Here is a 13,710-nt window from a genome sequence, read left to right as displayed (position 1 = left end):
GCAAGGGTAAGAGTACAGGTTGGGGTTAGGTTTAGGGTTAGGGCAAGGGTAAGAGTACAGGTTGGGGTTAGGTTTAGGGTTAGGGCAAGGGTAAGAGTACAGGTTGGGGTTAGGTTTAGGGTTAGGGGTTAAGGAAAATAGGATTTTGAATGGGACTGAATTCTATGTCCCCACAAGGTTAGCTGTACAATACTGTGTGTGTGTGTGTGTGTGTGTGTGTGTGTGTGTGTGTGTGTGTGTGTGTGTGTGCGTGCGTGCACGTGCGCGTGCGTGCATGTTCAATCTCACTCCAAAGTTCCTATCAGCAATAGACATTCTCTTTGCCATTCCTACAGTCACTTTATCCCTATTAGAGACTATGCCAATTATATTGTAGCAGTCGCACTGAGAGTGCAAGATGGGGGGGAGTTGATTTAACACCATAGAAGGTGTAGCAGTGTGTGTAGGTGGTAAGATGGTGTGTAAGGGCACAGGGAAGCAGGTAGATGAGTTGAAGACGAGGTATTCTCTGTTCTTTCACCGTCTGTCTCGTAGATGTCTTTGCCTCTGGATCCATTGTGGTTTCCGGGTGTCGAGAGTGTTCTTCCTGCTTCGTTCCTTGGGTTCTTTTTGCTGTTAGTGTGAGACACAGACGCAAAGGGACGCACAAATGTTCACACATACGTGTGCCCACAAACACAGACCCTCTGTGAGTGGCAGAAGTCCACTGTATAAACAGATACCTCCATATGCATGTTCAGACTCCTTAGGAGGGTAACAGGGGTGAGATAACTGTGTCTCTGTGTGTGTATGCGTGCAGCTGTCTATAGGTGTCAATGGTGTAATTTCGGATCAATGCTGCAAGGCAAACGCAGCGTTCCATTGGAAATGAATGTACTTCTGGTGTACCAAAAACGCAACGACGCTGTCGGTGGGATCGAGGCGTTACTACACGAACATACAACCGTCGAGAATCACTGCAGACTCCCCTTTCAACAGAAAACCGAATTCAAGGTTAAATATCAAGGTTCCGTTTCCAACGTCATTCCAGTATGTTTCATGAAGCTGCCTCCCATTTTTACTTCAGTGGAGGGGAACTAACTTTGGCAAATTGAGATGAACGCTACCCATTAGCCAAAAGTCAAATCCCGTTTTTCTACAGTACCACACCAGCACTACCAGAGCCAACCCAATAGGCTCCTCACTCAGCAATAGAGTGCTGTTGCCAGCGTGTGAACTGTGAAATTCCTCCCTCCACACTAGTGTTTCTGCATTAGTGCGTGGTTGCCAGATCTGCGTGATATCCCCAATTTTGGCCAAAGGCATTCTCGGGGCCGAAGCCTTCTGCCATCTGCCACCCAAACTGTAATTTAATTGCACTTAACTTTTTTATGAAGCACACGTTTAATATAGGAAGCTTATTAAATCAGGGTGATATTTAATTTCATACCAGTCGCGTTTTCGCTGGCGCTCGATTCGCTATGCATCCCATAGACACTCTCTCGACACGCACACACACACACACACACACACACACATATAGGGGCTTAGAAGTCAGCAGAGATGAGACATGGAGAACTGGTATAAGCTGGTTTTGAAGTTTGTCTATGGCAGGGATGTTTCTCTGGGTCTGTGTTTTACTGTGTGTCTATTTCAGAATCTATTTCCATGTCCTGTCTTTGATGGCCGTTGTGTATTCTTGTTTTCATCCTAATTACTTTTTAATAACAGACTACTTTTTAATTCGACCTGGGCGACCAGGACTGTGAAATCGTTTTCTTATTAATGAGACAAATCAATCTCATCAGGATCATTAATTCCACTCTTTTGAATTTCGTTCCCTCCGTTCTGGCGCTCATACAATCTGACGGGAGATGGCTAGAAGAGGAGGAGGAGGAGGAGGTGGTGGTATGTGCCAGTGTTGTTGTTTAGCATCCTGCCAGCCGCTGACTGACTATGTGACTTTTAGCACATGATTAGACAGTGACTCAGGCAACACACACACAGGACAGAGAGAGAGGAAAAGGGAGGATGAGAGGAGGGAAAGAGGGGTAGCAGAGGAGAGAGAGAAAGGAGGGAGAGGGGGGGAGCGAGAGAGAGAGAGAGAGATGAGAGAGGAGAGAGAGAGAGAGAGAGAGAGAGAGAGAGAGAGAGAGGAGGGAGAGAGGCGAGGGTAAAACAGCCTCCAGGAACTTAATGAGGTGTGCCCCGCTGCGTGGAGAAAGGGCTGTTAATCACACACACACTCTCTTTCTCACACACACACACACATTCTCGCTCTCACACATACACACATACAAGCACATACACACTCACACACCCACTCTCACATATACACACACACTCTCTCACACCACATATACACGCACACTCTCACACACACACTATCTTTCTCACACACACACACTATCTTTCTCACACACACACACACACACACACACACACACTCTCGCTCTCACACATACACATACACACATACATGCACATACACACTCACACACACAACCACTCTGTTTCACATATACACACACACTCTCTCACACCACATACACACACATACAAACTCACATACACACAAACTCACCACTCTCATAAGCTCATTATGTAAAAGCCAGTGAAAGTTTGTCTCAGTATGTCTATCTGGGGCAGAAGGGCTTTTCATGCTGTGTTAGCTCGTCAGAATTACTCTGCACAGCACCTCTCTGACATGACTGACTCCGGGATGCATCCCAAATGGTGCGCTATTCCCTACATAGTGCACTACTTTTAACCAGGGCCCATAGGGCTCTGGTCAAAAGTAGTGCACTATGCAGGGAATAGGGAGCCATTTGGAATGCAAGCCTCTGTCAAATACACAGCAGGGATGTATTCTGTCTCTGATACCATAGTGTATTATTACAGTGAGAGTCGGATGTATGAGTAACAGTAATGTAGGCAGATGTCCATTGTCTAATGAACACTATAGAAATTCCAGGGAAAATATTTGCTAGGTTAAGGATGAACATGTGCTCTTGTGTGTCTGATGCTAATTACTCTATTATTACAGCTACAGTTGGATTCTGAACTGATATAAATGATTTCTTGATTTCTAATACACTAGGAGGCAGGGTTGGGGTTCATTTCATTCAATTCAACCTGTGAATTGAAATTGAAATTTGTATTTAAATTGGACACACCACACCGAAAACAGATTTGATATTCTATTTGAATGAAAGGAAGTTGAATTTAATTCAAAGCTATTCAAAGAAATTCAACAGAAAAAATGAAACATGAAAAGGAATTCCTTTGACACATGTTTACCCAAAGAATATGTCAATTAATACTTAATAAATACAGATACTATTTAAAATATCAAATAGATTATCACTCATAGATGTATTTTATTATAACAATTTTTGTCATGAGATGTTAGGTTGTTCCCTTCCATTCTGGAGTGTTTGGTTTTATCTAATGCATTCTGGGAAATTCTTCTGACTCGTTTTTTTTATAACATGTTAGTGAGGTATGAATTATTATAGACAACCTACAAAATTATCTTGGAATATTTCAATCATATGTTTAACATAGTGTTGGTTACAATACATGATGTCAAAATTAACATTGTATAGTGTTGTGTTCACATATATAATATCCATTTGAATAGCCAAAAACTATTTGAATTTCATTGAATAAAACTTATATTCCAATTCCATTCAAATTCTGCTTCCTGTGGGGTATAGTCAATTCAAATTCAATTCAAATTCTGCTTCCTGTGAAGTGTGGTCAATTCAAATTCAATTCAAATTAGCGAACAAGGCATTTGTGGTAAGTACCTGGGGGCTGCCATCTTTATTCCCCTCCCATATTCAAAATTGCTTGGAGGATGAACATGGGTTCATGTCTGGTACTTAGAGAACCATGTCAAATGTATTATTAAGGCTAGTTGGATGGCTGATCACTAAAGCTCTCTCTCAAGTAACCAAAGTACACGTTTGTTGTAACCCCAGACAAGCTCACCTGATTCAACTCATTGCGGGCTTGATGACTAGTTGAAAAGTTGAATCAGGTGTGCTTGTCTGGGCTACAACAACAATGTGTGCTATTGGGGGTACTCGAGAAGTTGGGGAACACTGATCTAATGTATGCAGATGTTTAGTGTCTGTTCTGTGTATGCTAGCATTCAGTGTCTGTTCTGTGTATGCTAGCGTTCAGTGTCTGTTCTGTGTATGCCAGCAATGACTGACTGGCTACGTCTAGTACACTGTGAAGATTGAACACGTGTTCATGTCTGATACTTATAAAACCATGCATTATAGCTGAAGTTGGATGTTTGACTTCTGATGGGAACTTAAGCTCCGTTAATGATGGGCAACGTGATGATATGTAATGCATGCAGATGTTCAGACGTGTACATTGTGTACCATTATAGAACTTCTCCAACTGAGCCATCACAATCAAACGTCTGTAACATGTCGACTTCACCGCTGATCTCTCTGACACACATTTTTTATTCATTATCTTTATGTATTATCTCAGGTTTTATTCTTCTGTTTTATTTAAAGTAGTGATGTAAAAATAGTATATAAATAAACATTTATATTTTCCCCCAGATCCTGGTGCACGTGGGCTTCTTGACAGAGGAGTCAGGGGACGTGTTCAGCCCCAAGGTCCTGAAGGGAGGTCCCCTGGGGGAGATGGTCCAGTGGGCCGACATCCTCACAGCCCTCCACGTCCTGGGACACAACCTCAAGATCTCCATGTCTGTTAAGGAACTGCAGGGGTGAGTCAGCATGTTATAATGTTACAATGATGTTAATGGGAAACTGTGTTTTGGCTGTATCTTGATTTGATCATCTTTTGATTGATTGAATTTGTTTGGGTGTTTTAGTGTTTGGTGGATTGGAAGCGTTTTCATTGATCTGACCACAGCCATTTTGTTTAGTCAGCTATTGGCCAATACACACAGTATGGCAATTAGCATGTGCTTTTATCCAAAGCGACTTACAGATCCTCCAAGGTGATGGTGTTAAAAGGCGCTTTGTGATCAATGGACAGACGGTGCTCGTTTGTATTTGATTGCTGTCCATTTCATCACTTTGACTTATCCCTCATGTTGATCCATAGAATTACAATGGGAACACTTACAGTGGCTATAGAAGGTCTGCACGCCCTTGAACTTTCACATTTTGCTGCCTTAAAATTTGATCTAAAAATTGATTCAAATACATTTTCAAAGTGAAAATTGTCCAACTAAAACAAAAACTGAAATATCATAATTGGATAAGTCTCTACCCCATTGAGTTAATACTTTCATTAAGGATCAACCATCTTTGCACAACTCGTAGGGCAAAATATATGCATTGTTTTTGTCAAAATTGCTCAGGCTCAGCAAATTTGTTTGGGGATCATTGATGGACAGTGATATTTAAACCTTGTCTCAGATTTTTTTTAAGCAGATTTAAGTCAGGACTGAGACTAGGCCACTCAGGAACACTCAACAGCTCTTGGAATGCCAATTGGGTGTGTCTTTTGCATAAACATTTGTGTAATTGTCACACAGAAAAATACAACCCTATCCCAGGGTTAGGTTATCAGAAGACTGAGGTGGGTTTTACTCAAACTTTTTTACCTGGGCTTTGCTCCTTTCATATTTCTCTTGATCCTAACAAACTCCCCAATCCCTGTCAGAAAAGTTTTCTATAACTTTCTTTCCCTTTGAAAATGTGGAGTAGGTCGTGTAGATCTGTAGGATCCAAAATATAATTGAATCACTTTTTAGATTACATTTTAACACAGCAAAATGTGAAAACATTTAAAAGGGTTGTAGACTTTCTATAGGCAATGTACTTTAGATAAAAGACCAATTTTTAGGTAGAGAGCAAGTGATATTATCACTGGGCCACTATTCCCTCTTAAACAGTTAATATCTTTTTAACCGCATCAATATACAGTTGAAGTCAGAAGTTTACATACATTTAGGTTGGAGTCATTAAAACTAGTTTTTCAACCACTCCACAAATTTCTTGTTAACAAACTATAGTTTTGGCAAGTCGGTTAGGATATCTACTTTGTGCATGACACAAGTAATTTTTCCAACAATTGTTTACAGACAGATTATTTCACTTATAATTCACTGTATCACAATTCCAGTTAGTCAGAAGTGTACATACACTAAGTTGACTGTGCCTTTAAACAGCTTGGAAAATTCCAGAAAATTATGGCATGGCTTTAGAAGCTTCTGATAGGCTAATTGACATCATTTGAGTCAATCGGAGTGGATGTATTTCAAGTCATACCTTCAAACTCAGTGTCTCTTTGCTTGACATCATGGGAAAATCAAAAGAAATCAGCCAAGACCTCCAAAAAATTATTGTAGACCTCCACAAGTCTGGTTCATCCTTGGGATCAATTTCCAAACACCTGAAGGTACCACGTTCATCTGTACAAACAGTAGTACACAAGTATAAACACCATGGGACCACGCAGCCATCATACCACTCAGGAAGGAGACGCGTTTTGTCTACTTGAGATGAACGTACTTTGGTGCGAAAAGTGCAAATCAATCCCAGAACAACAGCAAAGGACCTCGTGAAGATGCTGAAGGAAACAGGTACAAAAGTATCTAAATCCACAGTAAAACGAGTCCTTTATCGACATAACCTGAAAGGCCGCTCAGCAAGGAAGAAGCCACTGCTCCGAAACAGCCATAAAAAAGCCAGACTACGGTTTGCAACTGCACATGGGGACAAAGATTGTACTATTTGGAGAAATGTCCTCTGGTCTGATTAAACAAAAATAGAACTGTTTGGCCATGATGACCATCGTTATGTTTGGAGGAAAAATGGGGATGCTTTCAAGCCAAAGAACACCATCCCAACCGTGAAGCACGGGGGTGGCAGCATCATGTTGTGGGGGTGCTTTGCTGCACTTCACAAAATAGATGGCATCATGAGGTAGGAAAATTATGTGGATATATTGAAACAACATCACAAGAGATCAGTCAGGATGTTAAAAGCTTGGTCGCAAATGGGTCTTCCAAATGGACATTGACCCCAAGCATACTTGCAAGCAAAGTTGTGGCAAAATGGCTTAAAAGTCAAGGTATTGGAGTGGCCATCACAAAGCCCTGACCTCAATCATATAGATAATTTGTGGGCAGAACTGAAAAAGCGTGTGTGAGCAAGGAGGCCTACAAACCTGCCTCAGTTACACCAGCTCTGTCAGGAGGAATGGACCAAAATTCACCCAACTTATTGTGGAAAGCTTGTGGAAGGCTTGACCCAAGTTAAACAATTTAAAGGCAATGCTACCAAATACTATTTGAGTGTATGTAAACTTCCGACCCACTGGGAATGTGATGAAAGAAATAAAAGCTGAAATAAATCATTCTCTCTACTATTTTTCTGATATTTCACATTCTTAAAATAAAGTGGTGATCCTAATTGACCTAAGACAGGGAATTTTTACTAGGATTAAATCTCAGGAATTGTGAAAAACTGAGTTTAAATGTATTTGGCTAAGATGTATGTAAACTTCCGACTTCAACTGTACCTACTCTACCACCCCAGTTAACCCAATACTTCAGCCCATCAGAACCTCAGACCTGGGCTGTGTCCCAATCGACAAGGATGCTGCCTTTTGAGGCAGCTTTCTAAGCAGGATGTCAAAATTGGTATGTCCCAATCCAAAGGTACCTTCAAATGCTGCTTTCTAAGGTGCTTTCATTGGGCGATTTTGAAGGCAGCATCCCATGTGTCCATCGCTGGGGAGGTTATCCCATAACCCCTTTCAGCGCACCGAAATTTAAATTAAATGAATGGTGGACACAAGTCCCCGCTTGGGAGAAGACGTTCCAGAAGAATAAGGAATAACTTGGCGAAATGTAAGTATAACATTTATTTATTCACAAAATGATATTCAACAAATTACTTTCACATGAATTTTCATTTCAAATGTTGAGTAACTGTTGTTTATCAGCCCGTTGCCAAGCTAGCTAGCTAGCTAACACGTCATACGTGATAGCTAGCTAACATTAGTAGAAGTTCTCGTCCTGATTATCGGCTGTTTAGAGATGCAAACTAAACTAACTAGGCCTAATTGTAGATTCAACCATGTGTCAATTGTGAAGCCCCAGACAGTTTTTAAATCAATGAATTGGTGAACTTGCTAGCCAGCTAAAAACATGTACTCTAGCAAATGTGTTTTTGGAGACTAAAGTGGGCACCTGATCGCGTATTACTCCATTGCATTGGCTTGGCAGGAGAAAACAGTTCTGCCCAACCTGTTTGGACGTCAGACATGTTACGTTTTTGTACAACATCTGATGAAAAATGTAGGAAATGCAACCAGCTGTGTTCTGTTCGTTCTATACCTGCTAGCCAGCCAAGTTATTTGTGCATTCTGTTGATGAGTCTGTTTAGCTAGCTGCATGTAGTGTCTGTTTACGTAACATCAACGTTAGCTAACATTCCCCTGTCACTTTCCCTTCCCCTATTGTGTTGCACAATTGGGTTTGTTGTTACTAGTTAAAATTAGAGGCTAAGTTATTCTACTCTTACTGTAAACAACTGATCAATATAAAAACGGATATGCAAAACTGTTAACAAAATGATTACACATTAATAAAGGTAGTTGTGGCTTCGGTGACTTTGAGCACTGACATTTGAGCAGTGAGGTTAATTTCTCCCCCCTTGTCTCTGCTTGTTCCAGCTCTCACCCTGACACCCTGCAGATGTAAAGAATTTGTTGGGAACCTCCCAGCCACCAGAATAATCACCATATCCCAGGATTTTATTAAGGAGTGTGCAACGTCACAATGTTAGATAGAAATAGATTCACCCATGTTATTGTTTATCATGCAGACTTCTCAGGACATTGTAACCTATGAATCTCATTCTAAAATATCTAATTTTCTGTCCCACGGGATTGCACTGTGGGTAAATATCAAATTTAGACCACAATTAGTTGAAATTAAGTATTAGTAAAGTCCTGTCCTGTGTATAAAATGACTATACAGACCGCAATACAAAAAACAATTACTCACAAACAAACATGGGGGAACAGAGGGTTAAATAATGAACAAGTAATTGGGGGATTGAAACCAGGTGTGTAAGACAAAGACAAAACAAATGGAAAATGAAAAGTGGATTGGTGATGGCTAGAAGGCCGGTGACGTCGACCGCCGAACGCTGCCCGAACAAGGAGAGGGACTGACTTCGGCGGAAGTCGTGACAATGACTAAATTTGCCCTCGTGTAAAGAACAGTTTATGAATTTATGAATTTATGAGTTTATGAATGTTGGAGGCTAATCTCCTTGAGATTTCCCTCACTTGGGAATGACCTATTTTGTAGAATGGACTGTGCTTTAAGGACTAATGCACAGATACAGAAAAAACTATACAAATGTTAAACATTTATTCAAAATGACAAGTTGATGTCTCCACATGTTTCTGGTTTGAGGCTTGGGCATCAGGTGCTTGTTGTTCATCTGTCTAATCCCTTGCAAGGAGAGAGAAAGACATCAAGAATATAGCAATGCTGTATTCATTTCATTGAATATATATTCCAGTTTGATATGCATTTCTATAATTACATTGGACATGTTATCGTTTATCATGGCAGTATTTGTATCCAATGCATTTAGCTTACATTAGGATGAAGTAGCCAAGGCACTCTTATCTAGTTAGATTGCATCATAACACCTTTCAATAATAGTTATCAACTAATATAAAACCATGTTATCCTGAACATCAGTGTCTTTTAATAAAATGCGCAGGTGTGCTAGTTGTATGAATTAATCACAACATAAGCCTACTCATAGAATGAACTTTAGCTGCTGTAATGCAATATTAGTTTCACAGCGAAACACCACTATTCTTGCTATTTAAATCAATCTTAAACAGTCAGTAAAATGTCTTATTTAGCTATCTCAAAAAACCGTATCCTGTATCATGCATTCAAGCTTGCTTGCTGTCCACAAAGATGGAGCTACAGACCGAGCAATACATAAGAAGAGAACCCTATACCGCAGGATAGTTATTCGATGTCAACTTAACTCATGGACAGGTACTTAGGAGATTGATTCTGTTACTTGTTTACTTGTTATTCGTGTCAGATATTTCCATTTTGGGATGGTTGTACACTGAATTGCTAGCAAACGTCTCGCGCTCGGTGGAATGCAAATGCGTTGTCACATGATGCTGCCTTCCGAATCCCGTCCAGATTGGCAGTTACAGTACCTACTGGGAAAGTGCTACCTACTAAGTTAGTTGTCTTTGGAGGCAGGTAGGCAGCAGGCAGCTAGCTGCCTTTGGATTGGGACACAGCCCTGCAGTCTTCTTATTGAGTTATTTAGTGACCCCATCGATCGTCATCGACCTCCTCTCCAGTCAATGGTGCAATGTTGTGTCTATTTCCACTCCCTTCATCCAGCCAGCACCTCTTCACATATCCCCTTTTTGTGCTGACGGATACAGTAGTTGCCGTCACTGTGCGGTCTCCGGGCGGACCAGACATAAATCTGTCTCATTGGTTAAGACACTCCGGGGCCGGTGTCCAGTGTTTGGCTACTAAAAGCAGGGCTAGAGACTGTAAATCACAAGAGATAGTCAAACACCGCCTGCCAGGGTTAGTCATATGGAGATGGATTGGGTAGTGTGGTTGGCCGTCAAACCTGTGCTGGGGATTGAGTTGTCTTGGAGTAATTTTGGAGTAATTTTTTTTCAGCTTCTTTGATATAAGGAGATGTTTGGAGCTGAGTCATGGTTTGTTGGCTTAGCCAATTCTACTGTTTTGTGAGCTTCTGACTAAGTGAAGTGTTCCACTAAATCCCACTCTCTGTCTGTCTCTTTCTCTACTTCTCCTTTCCAAACCTTCCCTTTGTTTCTCTCTCTACCTCCTTGTATATCCTCCTCTTCTCTTCTCCTCTCCTCTTCGTCTGTCTCTTTTGTTCTCTCTTTCATATATTGTCTTCTCTCTGTCTCTGTTTACACCTCTATCTCTCTCTCTCTGTCTTTCTCTCTCTGTCTCTATCTTTCGTTACATTCTCCACCTCTCTCGCCTCAAGTGCGATCGAACAAGGTTGTTTGCTGTAACCCAGCTCACCATTGTTGTCTTGAAACTCTGCAGCTACCCCCTATTTCCCATGACCCCCTGCTTTCAACAGGACAAAGAACATTGGCCTTTTGGAATTGACAGATGTGATATTACAAGCAATTTAGCTGTCACTGGAGGAAACGCAATTATTTTTGTTATTCCCCCTCTATCGGTCTGTCTTTAGATTGGCTTTGATAAACAGAAATTGTTCTATCGATCATTTTTTGGTTAACACATCACTGGACAAAAGAATAGGGACATACAAGAGGTTGATATTACGAAGAAGAAGATAACGCTCTCGCGATGTCAGCACAAGAGAGCGTGAAGGGTCGTCATTTATTAATATGGGTTCATTTAAAGGTGTTGTTTCCCCCTTTACATGTTTGCTGTAGCTCTCTCTGCCTAAGTGAGGACACAGACAAGCGTGCCACTTAAAGATGGCAGACTTTCTGTTTGAAGAGTAAGTATAGATTTTTGTTGGCAGCCAAGTGCGACACGACGTCATGAAAAATGTTTCGTTTCGCCGCCAAGTCACAAACATCCCAAGGCATTGTTTTCAACAGCTTTTCTTGTTTATTTATTTTTCTTTTATCTCAGAAGAAAACCGAAGCCACTTATCATAGAAGCTCGTCTGAAATGTTTGTTTCGCTCATATCTCTCTGTTTTCTGCTGACAAATTGCAATCAGCGCTTTTGTCAGTAATCAAACGTGGCAGAGAAAACAACGAGGCAGACGGAATACTCGCTAAATAATTTGCCTTTCAGATACAGATTTAACAGATTTGATTCTATTACATTGAGCACATCATCTGGTTTTGAAATCAGCTCAGTTCAACAATGTACACTATATAGGATAACAGCCCACACAAAGAAGGCTTGAAGGTTTGCCAGATCCCCATGGCTCCTGTCTGTCAATGAGGTAGATGGATGGATAGATGATTCTATTAGGATTGATAGATGAATGAGTGGAAGGGAGAGCCTATAGGGAGGAGAGGGAGAGGTACTATAACAATGATTCAGTGTGTGGGTTTTGATTGTATTTACTGTGAACAAAGAAACCTCATATAATCCTATCTGTTGTCCATTGTATTGTTACAGCTATGAATGTGGAATCACAGCAGGGTCCAGTCTTCTACTAATATCCATTATTCTGGTTGTGGTAGCTACTGTACACACACACACACCCACATATACACACACACATACGCATTGAATATAGCCCATGCCTGTGTATTCTGCTGAGTCTGCATTCTCCTCTATGGGCCTATAACAGAATTGCATAATGGAGATGATGGCTAATTTACAGACAATTAGATAGACCACAGCCCAGGTGTATTACAACAACAACTGTCAAAGACTCCAGCCACCCAAGTCATAGACTGTCCTCTCTGCTACCGCACGGCAAGTTTGGAACCATTAGACTGCTAAATAGCTACCCGGTCTATCTGCATTTGACCCCTTTTTGCACCAACTCTTTGACTCATCACATACACTGCTGCTACTGTTTATTATCTATCCTGTTGCCGAGTCACTGTACCTCTACCTATATGTACATATCTAGCTCAATTACCTCATACCCCTGCACATCAACTCCGTACTGGTACCCCGTGTATATAGCCAAGTTATCATCACTCATTGTGTATTTATTCCTCGAGTTATTATTTTTTTATTTTTCTCTCTGCATCGTTAGGAAGTAAGTAAGCGTTTCACTGTTAGCTTGTTAACCTGTTATTGTATTACCAGCACTACTGGAGAGGACTGCTATCCATCTTATACACCTTATTTACATATATACAATCCACTTCAAATTTGTGGATTCGGCTATTTCAGACATACCTTTTGCTGACAGGTGTATAAAATCGAGCACACAGGCAAACATTGACAGTAGAACGGCCTTACTGAAGAGCTCAGTGACTTTCAACGAAGCACCGTCATATGATGCCACCTTTCCAACATGTCAGTTCGGCAAATTTCTGCCCTGCTGAGATACAATCTTCGGCAAAATCATTCGCAAGGAGATTCCTGCAAAAATATTATTTGAAGTTTTACTGTGAATGTTTCTTTTTATGTTTCTTTTTATTCTGGCCTGGTCAACGATAAGTGGTGTTATTGTGAAGTGGAAACGTCTAGGAGCAATAACCACTCAGCCGTGAAGTGGTAGGCCACACAATCTCACAGAACGGGACCGTCGAGTGCTGTCCGTCGAGTGCTGAAAAATTGTCTGTCTTCGGTTGCAACACTCACTACTGAGTTCCAAACTGCCTCTGGAAGCAACGTCAGCACAACAACTGTTCGTCGGGAGCTTCGTGAAATGGTTTCCAGGGCCGATCAGCTGCACATAAGCCTAAAATCACCATGTGCATTGCCAAGCGTCGGGTGGAGTGGTGTAAACTCCCGCCATTGGACTCTGGAGCAGTGGAAATGCGTTCTCTGGAGTGATGAATCATGCTTCACCATCTGGCAGTCCGACAGACTAATCTAGGTTTGGCAGATGCCAGGAGAACGCTACCTGCCCCAATGCCATGTGCCAATTGTAAAGTTTGGTGGAGGAGGAATAATGGTCTGGGGCTGTTTTTCATGGTTCGGGCTAGACCCGGGGAAATCTTAACGTTACAGCATACAATGACATTCTAGACAATTCTGTACTTCCAACTTTGT

General features: G+C 41.3%; 1 protein-coding gene across 5 annotated transcripts in view; it reads left to right on the top strand.

The window, feature by feature from the left end:
- The window catches only part of LOC115178308 (alpha-1,6-mannosylglycoprotein 6-beta-N-acetylglucosaminyltransferase B), a 159,942-nt gene that overhangs the window by 81,543 nt on the left and 64,689 nt on the right, over window positions 1-13,710 (top strand). For all 5 annotated transcript variants that reach the window (XM_029739428.1, XM_029739426.1, XM_029739425.1 and 2 more), the window contains one exon: window positions 4,569-4,738. In XM_029739428.1, coding sequence (XP_029595288.1) covers window positions 4,569-4,738 — 170 coding nt within the window. The remainder of the gene's footprint in view (window positions 1-4,568; window positions 4,739-13,710) is intronic.

This window comes from Salmo trutta, chromosome 38 (assembly GCF_901001165.1).
Source record: "Salmo trutta chromosome 38, fSalTru1.1, whole genome shotgun sequence".
Lineage (NCBI taxonomy): Eukaryota > Metazoa > Chordata > Actinopteri > Salmoniformes > Salmonidae > Salmo > Salmo trutta.
Note: the sequence above shows the minus strand (reverse complement) of the source record. Positions and strands in the feature narration are given on the sequence as shown.